The 20,512-nt window shown below is 46.2% G+C and overlaps 1 protein-coding gene across 1 annotated transcript; it reads right to left on the bottom strand.

Moving 5' to 3' along the window:
- Positions 1-3,214: 3,214 nt before the first annotated feature.
- On the bottom strand, positions 3,215-17,262 carry DYRK2 (dual specificity tyrosine phosphorylation regulated kinase 2). The gene is made up of 3 exons (XM_045789636.2): positions 16,802-17,262; positions 16,019-16,167; positions 3,215-8,760 (listed from the first exon to the last, which is right to left on the bottom strand). Exons 1-3 carry the CDS (start codon positions 16,848-16,850, stop codon positions 7,153-7,155), a joined length of 1,806 nt encoding a protein of 601 aa, XP_045645592.1. The 5' UTR covers positions 16,851-17,262; the 3' UTR covers positions 3,215-7,152.
- Between the last annotated feature and the right edge of the window lie 3,250 nt (positions 17,263-20,512).

A 20,512-nucleotide genomic window follows, 5' to 3' on the forward strand; every position in this document is an offset into this window, starting at 1 on the left:
TACATTTGCAATTATGTATTTGTTCCTATAATGACTTGTGTATCACCTTGCGTTCCCAGCCAGTGTAAAAACTCTGTAAAGACAGGAACTATGTCTCTTTTGTTCATTACTATATATCTTTAGTGTCTAAATAGTATCTGGCATATAGTAGGCATTTAATAAATATTTGACAAATGAATGCCATCTGCAATAAATGTTAATAAGATGGCTCTCTTTTTTTCCTTCCCTTCTTTCCTTTCTCTCTCTCCACGCTCTCTCCCTTTCTTTCCCTTCCTTCCTTCTTTCTTTTTTTTTTTTCCTTTTTCTTTCTTTCTGCCTATCAAAGCCAAAAATCCAATGATTTGAATTCTAGGGAAAGGGGAAATTAGGTTGGGTATTCCTCTTCAGATAAAGGAATGACAGATTAACTCAAACTTGCCCATACCCTGTAAATATACACACGTTGCTGTTACACTAATCATATTTTCCCCAAAACAACCTAAAGCAATTCGATATGCTCTTACTTAAATGATCTGGGCCTGCTCATGGGGTTTTGTTTTGTGAGTAACACACTTTATTTTTACCAATGAAGAAATAGTCTAGATATTTAAAACTCCTGAAACTTAGGAGAGGAAATAATTTGGGATAAAAAGCAAGGAAAGACACAATATTTTAGTTTGTAAAATTGGTTTATTTACAATTGGTATTTTAAAATTGTATTTGGAATTTTAATTTTTATATATTTGCCTGGCAGGCAATCTGTGTTTTCTTCAATATGGAGGCAAAGAATAGGAAACCTGAGGAAATTTGAATTTAAGAGGTTTACCTGCTACTACAGTAAGTAAAATTTAACTTTTAATCCCTGAGAATTAATAAAGAGTCAAAAATATTTTCATACATTCAAATGTAAAAAGCATATTTTCAGAACAGAAAATAAGAAAGCTACTATAATTTACCAACCTCCCCAAATATGGCAATATGAGGAGTCCCTCTTTCACAAGTTAACAGAGAGGTGCGTGCACAGTGCGCGTTATCAGGCACACCTGAGGAGACGAAGATGCTCCAATTCTCCATTTTTTTTGTATCTTCTCCTCTCTTAAAAAATATTCTGGGAACTGATACACAATTTATTTAAGTAATAGAAATGCTCACTGCTAGCTCAAATCCCCCGCCCCTCTTTCTAAATTTTTGTATGTGATATACGGCTGAGGATTTTCCTATACTGTCCAAGATCAAAATTCTTTGTCAGATTGCAACCTGAGGACCAAACTGTTTTTACAACGTCACGTTGGAACAAGTCACTTCAGTTTCCTCAAATATCCAGTGAGGCTAATTGTAGCTTACAGGAATGTATAAGGCTGAGCCGATGTTCATACAACACTATGAGACCTGTGAAGTCTTCTTCAGAAGGAGCAACACTCCGGGAACATATCGGTTATACCCTGCTGCTCCTTACTATAGATGACTAGTTAATATTCCTAAAATGTCAGCTTTCTTTGGAGGAGTAAATATAAATTCATTAGTTTGCTCATTAAAGGTCCTTGAGAAGCAAAGGAATGGCAATCGTGCCCTCCCCAATTTATAGGAAATGTAGCACAGATAGTAAGGACATGACCAGAGCAAAACAGTATGTCAAAGTCAAACCAAATAAAACCAAAGCCTTTGCAGTAAGATGCAATTTTCTTATGTACGTGCAACACACTGGCAGTCATTTTTCATTTTGGACAGTGGTAAGCATCACTGATGACAAGTGGTCATCTAGCCTAATGACTAAAAAAACAAAAAACAAACAAAAACCAGAGCGTAATTCAAACTTCTTAAAAACAACAGTGAAACAATGTCACAAATACCCTTTCTTCAAACCCTCTTAATGCTCTTTCCAAAACAGAAAATAAACTATTTTCCCTTTCCCAACAATGCCAGCTAAGAACATTCTGGAGTGCTAGTTTGAAGGCAACCTTGACATTCCAGAAATAGTTATTTGTATAGGTGTTGATTCCCAAAGCAAAAAGATTACAGAAACTCAAACAGAATATAGTATTAATCTATTTAAGAAAGAGCTTTGAAAAGATCTGATAAGAGAGAATGAGTAGAAACTATAATCTGCTGAGTACATCAGATCTGGACCTTCTGTCTTAAATTTAAATTGCTGCTTTAGCATCTTTCAATTTTATACGTGATACACATCTCTTAAATTTTTTTTTTTCTAAATATATTGGGTTTCTTGGTTAGTTGGTCAATTGGTATTTTTTCACTGGGTAAGAACTCTGATTAGCAAGAAAAGCAGTCATGGGGGATTATGGCATAGGATATGATAAGACCAAGTCTGGGCTGGGGAACACCTACACTATTCCCTTGTTTCTAGCAAATTCCACTTCTGCTGCAAGAAGCCACACTAAGTAGTTTTTCTGCCATTAGTGGCAGGAGGGGTGTAAATAAAAATGTGAGGTAGTTCTTTCCACAAGAGGAAAATATTTGTCTACATAATATCCCTGCGATGTCTGACAAATTACTAGAGCATCTGCTCGCTGTCATCTGCAAGCAAACTCTTCACTTGGTATTAACTGAACTTGATAAATCATGAGCTAGTGCACTTTACAGGCCCTATTTTCTGATCCAGCCATGGCAGAAAGAGACGCTAAAACCCCAAAAAACATGAACCACAGAGACCACCAAGTACAAGAATTGCAAAGGCGTCAGCATTAAGAAGCATATGGGGGAGCTGGTGAGCACATACGAATCATTTGCCAGAACTTGGGCACAGGAAAGAATAGACTGGTGGGGAATAATTTACACACTCTGCTCCAACAGCTTGTCACCTTCAAGGTGAGAAAGAAAAGGAAAGAAAGAAAGAAAGAAAGAAGAGAGAGAGAGAGAGAGAGAGAGAGAGAGAGAGAAAGAAAGAAAGAAAGAAAGAAAGAAAGAAAGAAAGAAAGAAAGAAAGAAAGATTTGACGTTCTAGCAGGATATAGAACACGGCCGCAGAGTCCGTATGGAGGACAAGTAACAGAGCTATTACAGCTCAAGGAATAGGATATCCCGAGAAAAGCAAGAGTTGCCTACTAAAACGTTAGTCTTTCTGACTTGGAACTTGCACATTTAAACTGAACTAATAAAAAGAAATCAATTGTAGCTGACAGTGTTTGCCTTCTAAACTCTCTCCAGGCTACCAGACCAAGAATATCACCAGAAATAGATCAGGAGTTAAATTATAGTTAGAAAAGGGGAGAAAAAGTAAGGTAGGACATTAAATTTTTATTCTGAAATTATCTCTGGCCACGACAATAAAATGTAACAAATATTCACTGAACAGTCTTACTCCTGTCTTCAGCTGTACAATACATACAGTATCATAGAACTGGCCACTAGGATTAAAATCCACCAGAACATATTTCATGTTAAGTGGCGACAGCAGCATCTCACAGAAATGTTTAAATACATATATACACAGTCCACATTCAACCATTTTCACATATTTTCAGTACACACAGTTGCAGCATATTACAGTCACGTGTCTAAGTTGTTGCTCGATAAAAACCCAAGCCACTGCCTAGACAGAACTGTAGCAGTTGAGCTGAGTATAATTACAATTAATTGTTTATATGTCCATAGCAGAGAGATGTACAAGCCCCTAAGAAACAGAGTTGACAAATACTTTTTTTAAAATGCTACTACAGCATTATGTTGGGCGATATTAAAACCTTTACCAACCAAATCAGTTTTTTTTAAAAAAGTCGTCTGCTTACCAGAAATATTCTTGATGAAAAAAATTACAAAAATGAATGCTCTCTTTAAAATAATCCACACTTTTAAGATTCCAATATGGCCCAATGCTACTGATGCCTGAAGTGTTGCCTAACTTCCTGATGGGGTCCTTGAACACGACTCCAAACCACCCATTAAGTTTAAAAGTGGCTTAAGTGCCTTGCACCCAAATTGTAAAAATCCCTGGCCATCCGTACTAGAGCCAGGCACGTAGAAAAGGAATGCACTTTGGTTCATACCAAATGCCCTGGGATTAATCACACTATAAAATTAAATGGTTTGAGGTAAATTTTTACAAATACAGTTGATTTTTGTCTAGTGTTAGCATAACAAAAAAATATTATTTAAAAAATCAGTCTGATGTTAAGATACAACAAAGACCATCTTTAACCCCTTAAACAGAGGCATTTCCTGGGTAACTAACCAGTGGTTACCTTGCTCAATGCCTGATGATGATCCACGCCTTATGGTTTCTATTAAGGCCTGTAAGTAACTGGGTATTTAAGACAGACGCATCTCTGCAGAGGTGGGTTCCATCCTTACTGCCTGGTATTCAAAGAGTTAAAGAGGCCAAAAAATGCACGCCCTACCACATGGCATTCGGAACAAAAGGCACATTGTTAACACTAAGGGCACAACTTCTCCTCTACTGTTGATCTGCACTGTCCTGCATCCCGTGCTGTTCCACTGTCTTAGCGACGCCCTGACGTGGTACTGCGCACTGCGGAGGTGCGAGGAACGGAGCCAGATGAGACTGCAACCGAAGACAAGACACCGTGCCAGTCTGAAGTCTGAAAACAGCCCAGACATCCCTAGACAATGGTAACCTGTGAGACCAAGGACTGTTTCCAAGCCAACTCCCAGGAGCCTTTTAGAGCCCTTCATTTAAGATCACAGAGATGCAACATTTTTTTTTTTCTTTTTTGGACATCATAATTAAGCTACAATTTTTTTCAAAGCAGCTCTATCACTAAACACTGAACATGGTGGCTCTTGTGAATGAAGTAAATTTCACTGTATTTGGGGGGCGGGGGTGCATAGCGCTGCACGTTATAGTTTGGCTTAAAAGTTTCCGGTTACATTTGTGAATATAGTCACAAATGCACTATTGGCGTCTTAAGAACCAGTTTTATGTGGTGGGGGAAAGACAGCAGTATTAGTCCATTTCTAAATTTTCACACGTATTTTAAAGGGAAATTTCGATTACCGGCAGGCTCAGGTTCATACAAACCTAAATGTGAAAATGCGGATGGATACGGAAGAGGAGCTTTGCAATGGAAAAACAGCCTTTACGTTTTCGTTTTACTGACCTCAAGAAGCGAACCATCATTCAGAGGCTTACGGGTTTACAAAGCCGCCATACCAAGTCTTATACTTCTTATGCCTTTAAGTCAGAATTTCAGTAATAAATACACAATCTAAATTCTGTAAGCCACTGACTGGGGTATCATCACATGAGCATCATTTAAAAAGCAACTTACTAACATATTATTGCACTTCCACAGATTACACAGAAATGTGTACAATATGCTAAAGAATTTGACTAGGGGAAAAAAGCTCTAATTTCTAAATACAGAAGTACAAATTAATTTATCAGTGACACCCTTAAATAGAAAAGCAAATAACAACATCACTATCTTATTAATAAGCTAATCTTATTACTGTTTTTTGGCAAATATCTGTAATATTTCCTGAGCGTTTTTCTCCACCAACAACTGACAAAGCCTCAAGATAAGTGTTTTGTTCCAAAAACTACTTTCTTTTTTCTTTTTCCTTTTTAAGTAAGAGAAACTGTAGGACTAATATTAAAAGAACTTAACCGGAAACTTTCTTGGCCTCGCCAGGGACCATGCTTTAAGTACTTGTAAATCAATTTACAGGCAATACAATAATATCTGTGCATATAAAAGAGTATCCTAATTTATACTACCCAAAACCTATTATCCAAACAGGCAAAAATCTTTCTATATTAAATTGCACATACTAAAAAATTTCTTCCACGTGCCTTGAAATTGATAAATATCACTGCTCATACATGAGTGATAAAATACTGAATTTTTCACTTTGAAAATAATTATTATTCAGAGACGAAAATATTCTTTTACCTAACTCTCAGTTACTTTCCCAGGTAAAGTGTCATTCCCACAAAAACAATCAGTGCAACCCAAAAGAAAATAAGACAGAGGAATGCAATTTGTGATTTTTCTGACGATGCAAGCAAGTCAAACCATTTAACTTGAGACTGAGTTTCTCCTCCTTTAAATTTGTTGTTAAAATTGGTCTCATTGAACAGTCACAAAGACTTCTATTCAGCAAGAGGATTTTCAACCTTCTTTCTTTTTAAAGAAAGAGTTGATGCTTTCCCAGGCTAAGAGAACCTTACAGTGGCACCTGAAAAGTGTGAACTCACTCTAATTTGCTAAACCTTCTTTGGAACTATGGAAATCCCCACCTTAAAAGTAGCTAGGCTGCTGTTCTTTTTTAAACTGGGATATGAAACAATGGTCATAATCACAGCTGAAATGTCTCTCTTCTGTATTAATAGTCTGGGATATATATTTGAAGGAAGGAAAAAAAAAAACCTAAATGCAAGCAACAGATGTGTGGTAAAAGGGGAACAGAGAGGAGGAAAGCAAAGAGGAGGAACAGTTCATGGAATACGTTTCTATATTTAGGTGCAAAACCAAGTCCGTGATCTGAGGCTTCTTTACAAAACAGCTTGCCGATCATATGAGAAAATTTGAAGGAACACACACGTTTCCATTTACCCACCCAGGTGTGCCTGGCCCGCTTTTAGAAAGTCAGGATGCTAAGTGGGCATTTAAAACCTTGGGGAGGGCGTCTCTGTTTGACCACTGGTTTAGGAAAAAAATCTCTAAGGTGCAGTTCTTCTTAAGAGTATCATTGTCGTCCTGACCATTCTTCTCCCACCCTCACTACCACCCCCGAGGCTTATGGGAAATGGAGGCAGGACATGCTACACCTGTGCGTGAACCTGGAGCACGGAGGGAGGAGGGGGACCTTCGGGGGCCATCGCCTCGGGGAGAATATACTATGAACCATAGAAACAGTGAATGTCTTTGACACCAATCTGTAAATGCGCAGCAGTCACGAAGTAATCAATGGCCTGCCACTGATGTTTATTACTCCGCCACACTAGATACAGTAAGGCTCATCATACTTTGAGAACACAAAAACAGTTGCAGGAAGTATAAAAACTTAAAGCATTGTCCCCATGTATTTTATAAAAACAAAATGAACAACTTTCTTACATTAAAATAAGTGCTGAAAAGATACAAATGAGTTGAGTTATTGAGCAAATAAAAACAGGTCTGAGCTACTCCTTTTCAACCCAGTAAGGCTCAGCAATGTCGTATCTTTCAGATTACCAGCATCAGGGGACTCAGCTCAGCTAACAAGTTTTGGCAACACTGTCCTCTGCTGAATATTCCCATTGGCATCTGTCATCTGTGCCAAATTAGTCCTCAGTTTGGAAGCTGAGCTGGAAGGTGGAGGTAACTTGGAAATGGATGTGATAGCACCAGTGCTCTCGGTTATCCTCTTCACGGACGTCTTCTCCCCCGTCGGAGGCTTCGGCAACCGCCTCCGCAGCCAGGGGTGCCGCAAAGCCTGGCCAGGGGTCATGCGGACCGCAGGATCCCATTCTAAACACTGTTTTAAGAAGTCAAGGAAGAGGGGATCGTCACACCCCTTCAGTGCATTCCCCCACTCTCTGCTCTCTGGTGGGCCCCTCAGTTTCCCCCTCCGGGAACGGCCTCCGTTGAGAACCACAGAGCCGTCTGAGAGAGTCGTGACAGTGCAGTAACGGGGGTAACCCTTGGAGCTCACGAAATTTTTGGCTCGTTTGGATGCATCCAGCAGTTTCTGGGAGGGCATGCCCAAGAGTTCAATCATACAAGCCAGCTGGTCCCCTTCATCTTCCCCAGGCAAGAGGGGGTAACCAGTCAGGAGCTCTGCTAAAATGCAACCCAGGCTCCACATATCGATGGGCATGCCGTATCTGGCGCCAAGGATCACTTCCGGAGCCCGGTAAAAACGGGACTGAATGTACGTGTAGACACGCTGATGCTCGTAACAACTGGAGCCAAAATCGATCACTTTAATACCGCTTCGACCCTGCTGCTTTAGTAAAATGTTCTCGGGCTTGAGGTCACAGTGAATGATTCTGTTCTTGTGCAAAGCATCCAAGCACTGCAGAATCGAGTGGGCAAACTTGCGCACCAAAGGCAGGCTGAAGCCCTGGAACTTGTTCTTCTTGATGAGCTCGTACAGGTTCATGCTCAGCAGCTCGAACGTCATGCAGATGTGGTTCCGGAAGGTGAAGTTCTCCAGCATGTGGATGACGTTCATGGTGTTGTCCTTGTCCTGCTTCCGCAGGTGTTCCAGGATTCGGATCTCCTCTGCCGCCTGCCGGTGGAAACGCTTCTCGTTCCGCACCATCTTCAGGGCCACGTGCTGGTGGACTTTGTGGTCGTAGGCCTTGACCACCTGCCCAAAGCTTCCCTTCCCGATGACCTTGAGGACCTCGTACCTGTAAGCCACGTGATCGTGGGGCACCTGCACGTAGGATCCCTGGTCGTCGTCATAGCCTCCGTTGTTGGGCCCGCCTGTCATGCCCTGGCGCTTCTTTGCATTTGGACCCAAGAAATAGATTTCGGGGTAGCTGAAAATCTCATGGTGCTCGAAGGTGGTTAGTTTTTGCGTGTATTGCTTCATTGCTTGTTCAGGGGTCATGGGGGTGGCTTTCACCTTCCCCATGCCTTCCATGGACTTCAGAGACGTGGAGCTCCCCTGCCGTCTGTGGATGCTCTCCAGCTGCCGCTCGGGCACCCCCGGCAAGCCCGCTTTCCCCACTGCGGTGAGCCCATTGGGCTGTGTCGTGAGCACTGTCCGCTTGTTACTGTTATCCTCGAACAGCTGCTGAACCTGGATCTGTCCGTGGCTGTGGCTGCCGACGTGTAAGTGATCATTCATCGTGTGCTTACTGCCGCCAATCTGGAAAGCAGAAAGCAACCGTGAGGAGGATGGGATATTTTCCAAGTCAGCCCCTCCCGCACCTTTACAAAACCCGAGTTGTCTGCATTTACGGTCAGAGTCGGTTGCGCTACGTCAGGAGAGCTGTACGCCCAGGAGGGACCTCATGAACGCCCGGACGGGGAGAGGGGACAGGCTGCTGAGAGCCTCTGAGAAAATAAAGGAGAAAGACTAGTGCACTTGGTAAGGCTACGAAACTTGGGATCCTGGAAAGAAGGACCCCATGAGTGCTACGTGTGACAGACCAGCAGTTTGCTGCACGTATCCAGGATCTTCAGGGCACGTTCCCCGTGGAGGCCGAGAGCACCTGTCTTGTTCGCTGGCCTCTACCTAATACTTAGCACAGGGCCTGGCACGCCCCAGCTGTTCCACTCAACCCATGCTTAACAGAAGTCAAAACAGGACACAGAGAAAGCACGAACACGTAGTCTCGGCCGGCTCCCCTCCTCCACGTCACAGCCCCTTTCACACTTGACTTAGCAGCTTCCTCGTTACCGTGACGGCAGGGGCCGTGTCTGCCTTGTTCACGACTCTGTCTCCAATGTCTCACTAGCTCTGTTGTGAAAACACTAGCATCTTCATTCCCGGTCTTCTCTACTACTTGGAAAACGGACTACACCTAGGGAAACGTATGAACCAGTGGCAACAAATCTGCACTTTTAGGCTTGAGAGATCCCCATGGAGATATGCACTGCAGCATCCCGTAAGCCCCTAATCTATTTTTAAAAACGTCTGGGCTTCATTGACTGTGATGACCATTTAAGGCCATTCAGTGCAACAAACCAACCACCACACATTTTGGGTCTTCCTTTTGGTCAATGGCCCAGCTCCCTTCACAGTGTATTTCCGTGGGCTGCCGGGATACTCAGCTTTCCAACAAGGAATACAAAGTAGCGACTTCTATTTCAGGCACACATGCCATCCCTGAACATTCCTGTCTAAACAAAACTGCCAGTGCAAGCCAAGGGGCCCCCAGCCTTCTACTGAGAATCTGCTTGGGATTTCTTTCAAGTATTATCATTGCAAAGATGTGAGGGAGGGGAGAGCGCTAGCAGCCAGGATCCCCTCTCGGTTACGAATTCTCGCCAGCCTCAGACAACCACCCACAAGTCTTAATGCATCCTGCTTGGTGATTTTTATACATAATCTTACCGATCAATTCCTCATTCACAACCCAGCTCATTCACTCAACCAATATGGGCTAAGGTCTAGCCACCCGAGTGGCAGAGTCGCCGCCCTGCAGAAGCTTACGACCAATGAGCTGAAATCTTCTGCGGTATTTTTCTGTGAGCTCTTTCTGAATCCTACCTTTCGGGCTTTACGTACTACCAAGAGAGAAGCAGTTTGTGTATGTCATACAGCAGTTTGGGAAGTGGTTTGGAATCATCTGGATTCCAAAATGAAATTTCAAGTCCTTCTTAGTAGCAGGCCAAGACCCTCGAATTTTCTTTAACTGACACGTTACCTGCACAGTGATTATCTGAGGAGGGAGTTTTCTCCCTGCTTGCTTCTAAAATAAGTAGAACATGGTAGAGTCCCAGGGCCTATCCGAAGTGTGATTTCATAGATCGAGGGATTTTACTTCTCAGACCAATTTTGAGACGACTTCTAGTCAAACCTTTTTATTAAAGTCATAGATGATATCTCATGCTAAGTGAACTTTGCTCAGGGTAGCTGGACAGGTTATTTTAATCCCCATTCAGTGCCAAAAGCAGAACGGTCCATAAAAACGAATTAGGAAGTCCATGAGTATATATAAAAGGAGTAGAGGCTGGTCCAACTGCTTTTGTTCCCAGGCCCACTCTCTGCACCCCTCCCTCCCCCTGTGGTCTTTTAAGCACCAGGAAATACAAGGACCTGAAATTCAAAAGCTATCTCTTCTAAAGAGCCATTCTCTTCAGGGCGGGAAGGAGCGATTCAGACAAAAAACCTACATTACCAGTGTACATGCTACAAAAAGCATGAGGCTTCACTAGGGACAAAATTAACCTCGGGGCTTTAGCAACTCCTAAAAAGATAGCAAAGCAAAACTTTCTGAGCATGAGAAATTCACTCCGGTTTTTGTAACGGCAATCTTCATGTTTTGCGTAATTAAAAATATAACACACAAGTTTAGTGACTAGCACCAAAGAGAGCTTGACAATTAACTGGCTCACCTCCTAGCTCTCCAAACGCCTTCTCTGGGTCTTCTCAGGTGTCCCAACTATTAGTTCACCCACCCTTGGGTGGGTTCGGGGGTTCCCCAGGGTTCAAGCCTCAACTCTCCTGGCTTCTCAACTCCCATAAGTCTCCCCGGTTGATCCTGACCACAACCAGGGCTTCAGCAACCACCCGAGGACTGACGTGTGCCACCTCCAGCTGGGGCCTGCCCATTCTTGTCTCCTGAGCCCCAGACGCTGGTGTCCAACTACAAACCCATGGCCTTTCCCACAAGCAATTCAAACTGAACTCATGATTTTCCTACCGAAACCATTTCCTCCTCCCATGCCTTCAATTTCCAATAAACAAAAGGCTTCACCTCAACTCAACCTGTACATCTGGAAATCCTTCTCAGTGTCTCCCTCACCTTCCGAGTCCCCACTAGGCCTTGGTGTCTCTCTCCATTCTACTCCCTCTCCACTGACCGGGCCTCACCGCCCTCCTGTTGTCTTTCACTGGGACAACTGAAGCCGACTCCTAACATGCCCCTTGCTTCTCGGTCTAGAATTCCGCAAATCTCTTCTCTCCAAAGTACTTCTAGAGTTGTCCTGAAAACTGTCAATCTGACATTAACCTCACTTCCGCTCAAGGCCTACAGCCGTACTCCATTTCCACAGATAATACAAGAATTGATAGGCAAGGACACCAGGTTCTAAAATGTGGCACACAGGGGCGCCTGGGTGGCACAGCAGTTAAGCGTCTGCCTTTGGCTCAGGGCGTGGTCCCGGCGTTATGGGATCGAGCCCCATGTCAGGCTCCTCCGCTATGAGCCTGCTTCTTCCTCTCTCACTCCCCCTGCTTGTGTTCCCTCTCTCGCTGGCTGTCTCTATCTCTGTCAAATAAATAAATAAAATCTTTAAAAAATAAAATAAAATAAAATGTGGCACATAAATGACCTCAGTCCTTTCTTCCAATGTCATCTACCACTGTTACAATTCTGAGAGTAACAAAGCTGGGTTCCCCAAGACCTGTGGAGACGCCATGCTCTTTTATGCTCCTCTGCTTTTTGGTGAAGTCACGTTGCATAATGGTTACGAGTCAAGGTGTTTTCAATTAGACACACGGGGAATGAACCCCAGCTCTACCACTTACTAAATGTGTGACCTTGGGCGATTTACTTAATCTCTCTGAACCTCCGTATGCTTGGCTGTAAAAGGAAGGCAACAGGGCTTCTCATTAGGGCTATTAGGATTAAATAAGGTAAAATGTATAAAGTGCTTAGTAAAGAAGAGCTATTATTATCATCCTTTCCAAAAGCTGCTTGGAATCTCCTTCCTAACTCCTCACCTTCAGTGTCCAGTTCAACTCTCACCTCTTCTGTGAAACGTCCTCTTGCCTTCCCTGTGCGTTCAGCCCACGGATAGACTGTTAATGCCTATTTCATCTACTGTAAGTGTTTTGACACCTGATGTACCCACCTGGCTGTGAGCAATTCAAGGGTGGGGTCACCTCTTAGCTTTGTTAAGTCCCTATTAACATAAACCCAAACATACAGTAAGCACTCCGGGAATATCTGCTGAACGGAAGGAAGAACCCATGTGAATAAACCCTTGCGAACTGACACCTCTCTGAGTTCTATTTGGGAACTACCTCCATACCTTCATAAGAAAACATGAAGTTAACACCCAGGGAATTGGGAATCGTCCCCGGTGATCCAAGTCACAAGATGTTAGGCTCGCAGCGCATCAGCAGAGACTTTTTAAAGGCAAACGACAGCCGTTAAAAAAGACCCAGGGTAGATGCATCAACTAAACACCTGAAAGCCGTGGGTGGCATCTTAAAAACTCTCCCGATGTTAAGGTGATTCAGTTGAGAGGCTGTAGTAAGAAAGGCCTTTGATCTCAAACACTGTAGGACTCTATAATCAGACCGAAATTCAGAAGCACAATTAACCGATTATAAAAAAAAAAGGGGGGGGTGGGGGGAGCTGTAGAAGAGACACACCATTTCCAGAACACACATGCCAGGCCTACATAACGGTAAGGATACTAAAAACCTCTCGCTCAGCCTCTTGAAGTCTCAGAATGTGGCTCATTCCTATTCGCCGCGGCCTACCTAGCCTGGCTGTCACATTTAAAAATACACACAGGATGCATGCAGTTGTTAGGTATCTACAGTGTACGAGTTCAAAAAGAGAGACCTACGAAAGCCTTCTCTGACCATGAAATAGTTTAGTATCAAAACTTATGTAAGAACAACAGCCTAACCACTTTGGTAGTTTAAATCTCTTCCAATAATAAAGGGGAAAAGAGCAGATATTTCACTGTGCTATAACATTTTTGAGCATTTGGAAACTACCCTGAAGTCATCTTAGAAATGCTGTATAGTGTTATGGGAACAGAACTGAGTGCAAAAAGGTTGGATTTTAGCTGCTCCTCAAACACAGACAGCTTGTGTGGCCCTAAGTCGTTTTCTTCTTCAAAATATTCCTATTTTTAAAATGAGAATACTCATTCTTCTTTAATCCCAATTATTTTATAAAGGTAAAATGGTAACCGGAGACTGCTTTAACCATCAAAACAGTTATGAAAGTGATATAATACTAATATTTGGGAATTAAAAAAAATAAGTATGTTATTATCTGTCATACAACATCAAAAGAAAAAAAAACTAACAGGAATCGAGACTGTTACTGGGTACACGTCTAGGACAAACAGAAATAAAATGACTATACAATAATATATCCATGGAGATAGGGTACAAAAGGGCAAGGGACTAAATAAATTCCAAAGTTCATAATCTTTATAATCACATATTTACCCACCTACTGTATCATTTACAAGGGAAAATGTGGGCAAGCTCCTGTGACAAGATCATTTTCCTCTCCTCAATACCCTTCCCCCCACCACCCCTTACTCTAAAACAGCTCTTCCCAGATACCACTGCTGTGGAATTTAAAAAAAAACAAACTTATAAACACCTGAAAGACATGAGAGTATCCATCTGCCAAGGTTCCTGCATTTATAATGAAACGAACACAACTTCCCAGGATGAGTGGTGTCAAACTGGGGTGTTGAAGCCAGGCTCAGGCCGGGCTGTAGCTCCAGCCTTGATGTGAATTGCCCGGGGGCTCCTGACCAGATCAGTTAACCTGTCCAACTGTTTCCTCATCTGTGAAATGAAACAGTAGAACCGGATAAATCCTGTGGTCTTTTTAAACTCTCCTGTTCTAGGAAATCTGCAATGTTGTACCAAAAAAAAAATCAAAACTAAACCACAATCAAAAGCTAACTTCACACTTTCAAAACCACGTCTCTAATGACCAAGAGCATACTGGAATTTTCACTATAAGTTAAAAACAGGTAAATCAGTCAGCTACCACAACAAGATACAAGCATCCATTCCTGGGAGTCCTGAGAAAGACCCCCACATCTTTTCATTTCTGGTCCACTGCAGGATGTTCCTCCATTGGACAGCTTCTGTTTTCTCTCATCTCCTTACGTGTATCTATTGGAAAAAGGCTCTACTCTAGTAAAGCCCACCCCTGGAACCCACATGCAGACCAAGTACTTCTTTCCCAGGTCGCGCCAAGTCATGTGATTGCATCCACACATGGAAAAAGCGGATGTGATATTTTCCAAACTGTCAGACAATCCCAAACCAAACAAATAAATAAACCCAAACCCCTAAAACCAATGGCAATTCCTCAACTAAAACGTCACTATAACAGGAACATTCAACCGTAACATATGGAATCAACCAGCCTACTGACAGATTCTCTTCTACCATCAACAGCGCCAACAGAGATCAAGTTAACCTCTATGTAGTGAATTCGTAGCCCTTGGTCACATGTGGGGGGTGGAGGAAAGGAGAGAGAGAGAGAGAAGGGAGGGAGAGGGAGAGAGAAGGGAGGGAGGGAGAGAGAATGAGAATGACTATCTAACAACAAAATGTTCTCCTATAGGCCTTGTGCACATCCGTCCAGGTCTAAGGGGGAGATATGCCACTGTAGCCATCCTCACAAATCCTTTAACACAGAAGTTTCCCCATAATACCTGACCCTCCAAGCTGCTTCTCTGTAGACCAGAAACGGCCTTTTCTACAAGGATTCAACTTTCACTAGACAATTGAAGCCATATTCCTACAAAGCATCCCTCATGCAGAACCACCTTAGGCCATTCCTCTGGAGGATCCAATCGGAAACAGGACCTGGGAAACCATCACCTCCTCCCAGGTGCACACCTCCTCTAAGCTGGCAGTCACCTTCCAAGGGCGATCTCTGGGAGCTGAGAAAAGGTGCATGCTGCAGTCAAAGCCAGCTTGCCAATCTGCAGCCACTAGTCCCACAATGGGCTCTCCCCTCCCTCTCCACCCACTGAGGGACCACAGCACCTGCCAGGTGCCCTTCCCTTCCCTTCTCACTTCCAAGGCAAAGGCGGCTCTTTCCTTTGGAATAATATCCAAATGCAGAATCCTACAGAGGTGGCTTGTTGTTTTGACTGCTGCTGTGGCTCTTATTTTTGTTAATGTTAATTACAATTTCTGCTGTGCTCAAACCTGTAGCACTCATAAAACATGCTTCCACACGCGGGGGACAATTGGCGGTGCTCCCTGCTGGCTGGAGCCAGGCCTGGGAGGCTCTTTGGGGGATCGATTTTCCGGGCAGGACGGCCTGACTGTCCCCTCACACATACCTGTTCTATAAATACCCACTACCCAACGTGGGGGGGGGATGTTTATCCGGTCAGGGAAAGGAGCTCTGGGAAGCAAGGACGGAAAAAGGAGGGAAAAAAGAAGGAAAGCAGCAAGGAGGAAGTTTCGAGGAAGAGGAGCGCAGGGGTGGGCGGGCTCCGGAGGGGAAGTGAGGGGCCCACGCCACGAATCTTCCTTTGTGGCTGCAGCTTTGGGCTCGCCCAAGTTGCACAGGGTGGCGTCCAAGAGAGGCCACTAGCCAGGGGCGTGGAGACACTCGCACTTCGACCTCTCTTCTCCCGGCGTTAGAACCCCACCGTCCGGGTGTTGATACCCCGGGCCCCTCCCGCACCCCTTCCCCCAGGCCTCCCGCGAGGCTGGTTCTCACCGTGTGGGCTGCGGCGGCAGCGTTGCTGGCCCGGAGAGGCGGCAGGGCGATCGGGGAGGGCGGGCCGGTCCCCACTCCGCTCCGGGGAGCCCCGGCACCGAGCCCCGGGGAAGCCTGAAGCTGACGAACGGCGCTGTCCCCTCCTCGGCCTGGGAGCCACGCGCGGCAGGAGACAAAAGAGGGTCAGGGGAGAGAAAGTCACCCAGACCCCGTCGCCCCGCCCCACCCCTCTGGGTAGCGAACCCCGATCTCCCTGCGAGAGAGGCCGGACGGTAAAAACAGGCGTCCGGGGGAGTAAAAGGGCGCCCGGGCCGCGGATCCCAGGCGCGCAGCCCCGGGCGGGGCTCGGGCAGCTGCAAAGTTAAGTCGGGCGCCGGCGCGCGAGTTCGCGACCCTGCAGCGGAGCCGGGCTGGGCCGGGCCGGGGCTGGGCGGCCCACGTTGCAAGCTGCCGCAGGCCGGGAAGAGGATTGGACCGCCGACAAGGGCGCGATGGCCTCGCCAAGCCCCGGACTGGGGCGGGGGGGAAGGCCCGGGACGGCCCCCGCCGGCCGGGTCGGAGGGCTCCACTCGGTGGAGCCCTGGGGCCGGCGTGCAACAATGAGCGGAGCCGAGGCGAGGGCGCGCCGTCCGCCCGGGGGCCCCGCCGCGGCGCAGACTTTGTTCGAGGTCCCGCAGGCAGCGGGCGCCCGCGCCACGAGGGCTGGACCCGAGCCGCGCGGGGGCCGGCGGGGGCCGGCGGGGGCGGGCGCCCGGGGCGGCGTGGCGGCCCGGCCCTCCTTACCGGTCGGGTAGGCGGCGGGAGCGGCGGCCGAAGGTTTCCTGGTTAACATGGCCGCTGGAGAAGAAAATGCATTTCAGGGCTGCTGTCGCCGCCGCCGCCGCCCGTCCTGCTGCTACTTCTCCCGGCCACCGCCGCCTCCTGGTCGCCCCTCTCGCGGGTCCCCGGCGCCTCCTCGCCGCCTCGCGTCAGCTACAGCCAGACACACAGAGTCCACTGCATCCCCGCGGCCCGGGCCCGCCGCCGCGAGTCCCCCGCTCTCCTCCTCGCCGCCGCCGTCCTCCTCTTCCTCGGGCGGCTGCAGCACCCCCCGGCCCGTGCACATGCCTCGCCCTCCCCTGCGCGCCGCTGGCCTCCCCGATTCCCTCACATAGGGCGCGGGGGAGCGGGCTGCGCCGCCAGGACCTACTCGCTCGGGAGCCTCCTCCCGGGCTCGCGCGCGCGCGCCCCCGCGCACACTCGCACTGGCGCCCGTGCGCGGCGCGGCCCGGGAGGGCAGCCCCGCCCCCGCTCCCCTCCGCCGCCGGTGCAGGCCCCGCCCCCGGACTCCCCCCAGCCTAGCCACACGCGCTCACGTACACCCCACCCCCACCCCGGCCACCCTCCGGAGGCACCACCCCACCCAGTCATCTGCATAGCCACCCCTCCACTCCCCGGAAAAGTCTGCAGTCCCCGCTCGGCCTCCGCCTCCGCCTCCGGCCATCTGCACGGCTCCCCCCCGCTCCCCTACTAAAGACCTTTCCTCCTCCCGGGCCTCCAGCCCCTGCAGCACCCCTCCTTTTTCCCTACAGCGCAACCTACCACTGCTTCCCTCCACCGAAATCGCTGCAGAGACCCCTCCCCTTCCACGAGGCCCCCAAACACATGCATTTTCAGCTTTCTGAACCCAATGGCTGCTCACAGACAATACTGTCCCCCCTTTCTGGTCCCAGAGGCTTAACCGCCCCCTCTCCCCAGTTTATCGTGTAAATAACTTAGTCGTGCGAGGGTCACCTCGGTAAGTCAAGCCCGAAAGAGGGCCGCAGCTTAGCTTGGTGAACCCCGAGCGTGGGCGAAGGAGGGGGCTGCCCTCCCACCTCCACCTCCACCACACACACCCTCCCCAATTTACTGACACCAAGTGACCGCTTTCCAGTGTCTAGGACAGGGGAGGCTGAGAGGCGCTTGTGGACGGCTGCTGGGGAAGCAGTTGGCTGCGCGTTGCTAGGCAAAAATAAACATCGGAGACACCTCCCATTTCCTTACAACTCAGAGCCTTTCTCCTGCGCGGCCACTGGGAGAGACACACCTTCCTTTCCGCCCTCCGCCGCCTGGGAGAGACACCTTTAATGCTTCTCGTTCCCAGAGACAAGTCTCTCTCCCCTTCCCTTCGGAGATACATGGAGAATGTCCCTGCCCTTTCAACTTGCCACCTACAGCCTCTCTTTCGATTGCAGACTGAAAAACGCTTGCCTATCTCACACCTGCGTCCTGTCGAGTGTGGAACATCCTTTGTACGAGGGTCGCGGGTTTTGTCACTTCAACAGTTAGGAAGGAGGAAAAACTAGGCAATCACGGACTAGGGGCCCGAAAGCTATTCGGGGCACTTCCTTCCGGAGAAGTGCCCAGTTTCTGAAGTTCTGGGGGACCTGGGTCCATTGTGCTCCGCCTCTCATATCTGCGGGCCTCTGGCTGGACCAAGTTTGCAGGCCCCGAACTAGAGCAGACGCAAATCACCAGGGGGCCACCTCCTGAGAGTCCCATCGCCCCTACTGTCTGCAAATTGTCATAGCAATCTCCCAGAGTGGGCACCCTTGGCGTTCTACAAATGAAAAGAAGTGTCTCAAAGATAGACTGGGACCCTTTCAGTCTCCAAGGGCCCTACAGAGGCATTAAAGATAGTGGGCATTGGCAAGAGGAGACAAGTGGCAAAGAGTCGAATTTTGCCTAGTGGTATGTCCCTCCAAAAAACCCTTTCTTCTTGAAGCCTCCTCCTAATCAAGGAGAACCACAGTGAAATGATCAATCCGAGAATACGCCTCCAGAGCAGTCATAACCTGATCTGGCCCCAGCAAGAAATAGTGCCCTTCGCCTGCCATCCCATTCAAATTCACTTGGGGAAACATCTAGTGTTCAGAATGAGCTAAAGGGAAGGAGGCTACTTAGTAGCAGAGGTGAAGCGGAACCCATTCCCTAGCTCCCAGTCTAATTTCACTATGCTCTCTATTACACCACCTTGGATTGTTCAGAAACTCATGACTCTTTCCTTCTTTTCTTTTCAAAACAATTGTTTTCATACCCTATTCCTTTTTTTTTAAATGAGTATTCCATATAATTGCTATTCAAATAAAAAATCTGAAGCCAAAAACTCAATTTTGCTATAACCTGACACCCCTTTTCACTTAAATCATTCTTGCAATACTTCAGTGGAAACTAAATATGGCACTGCTTTTTCATGAATAAGGGAAATGCTAACTCTTGGAAGTCATGGTTTGTAAAATCTAAATTAGTACTATTAATGTACACATTAAACACAAGGAATAGGAGCACTGACTTTTTTTTTTAATAGAAGGACACAAACAATCATTAACTTTAATCAAAGAAAGAAAAAGATATATGTTGGGGCGCCTGGGTGGCACAGCGGTTAAAGCGTCTGCCTTCGGCTCAGGGCGTGATCCTGGCGTTCCAGGATCAAGCCCCACGTCAGGCTCCTCCGCTATGAGCCTGCTTCTTCCTCTCCCACTCCCCCTGCTTGTGTTCCCTCTCTCGCTGGCTGTCTCTATCTCTGTCAAATAAATAAATAAAATCTTTAAAAAAAAAAAAGAAAAAGATACATGTTTGGGGAACTCTTCCTAGTATACTGTTTTATGACATGGCAAGCATAATTTCAGTTTTATTTTTTTGTTGTTGTTTTGTCTTAAGGAAAATTTGCTATTAGTCTAATCTTTGGCTCTTTTAATTATAAATGGCATGTCTTTCAAAATTATATTCTTGCTTGGCCCAAAATAAGTATTTACAATTTCTTGGATTCCTCTCATTTTGTTAAATATTGATGACTTCAGCCTGAATTAAGGTCAAATATGTGTACAACTGCACTCCTTGAGCTTTCAAGGAGAATGAACTGGGTAAACGCTAGGAGTTACTACCCTTAACCTTTATTACTTTAATGCATCATTATTAATTATACTGGATAGTTACCTCTTTATAAAACTCCCAAATATTATCATATTTGATAATATCATGTTTGATCCTACACAGCTCACGACCTGACCAGGGCTGTATTGTTGTTAATAGTAACCTGCTCGGGGAGCTCCAGTCATTAGTAAGTGTCTGCTCTTCGATTCTTGCCTGTTGGAAAAACCCCATCTGTTTTGTATGTTTATAAAATCCAGACTCAAATAACAAATAGGTAAGCAGGATATGGCCGGATTAGAGAGAACAAAACTCTGGGGAACTCAGAATGGAGCCTTGTGGAAGGAAGTCGAGTTTTCACTGGGAAAAGTAGTGATTGTAGAGAAATTGGAAATGAACAAGAAAATTGCTGGTTTCAAAACACATTCACTCCTTTAATCCTTTTATCCCAGAAACATTTACAAAGAATTTAGTATGTGCAAGGCCTGCAGGATATGATGAATCATCACACGTGGTGGGCTAGGCTTCAGTCTGGCAATCTATTAGGACCTCATTCTTTTCTCCAATTAAGCAATACACAGTAAGCAGTTAACATATTTTGGC

This window comes from Ursus americanus, chromosome 17, assembly GCF_024610735.1.
Source record: "Ursus americanus isolate L20-20 chromosome 17, mUrsAme1.1.p, whole genome shotgun sequence".
NCBI classification, from domain to species: Eukaryota; Metazoa; Chordata; class Mammalia; order Carnivora; family Ursidae; genus Ursus; species Ursus americanus.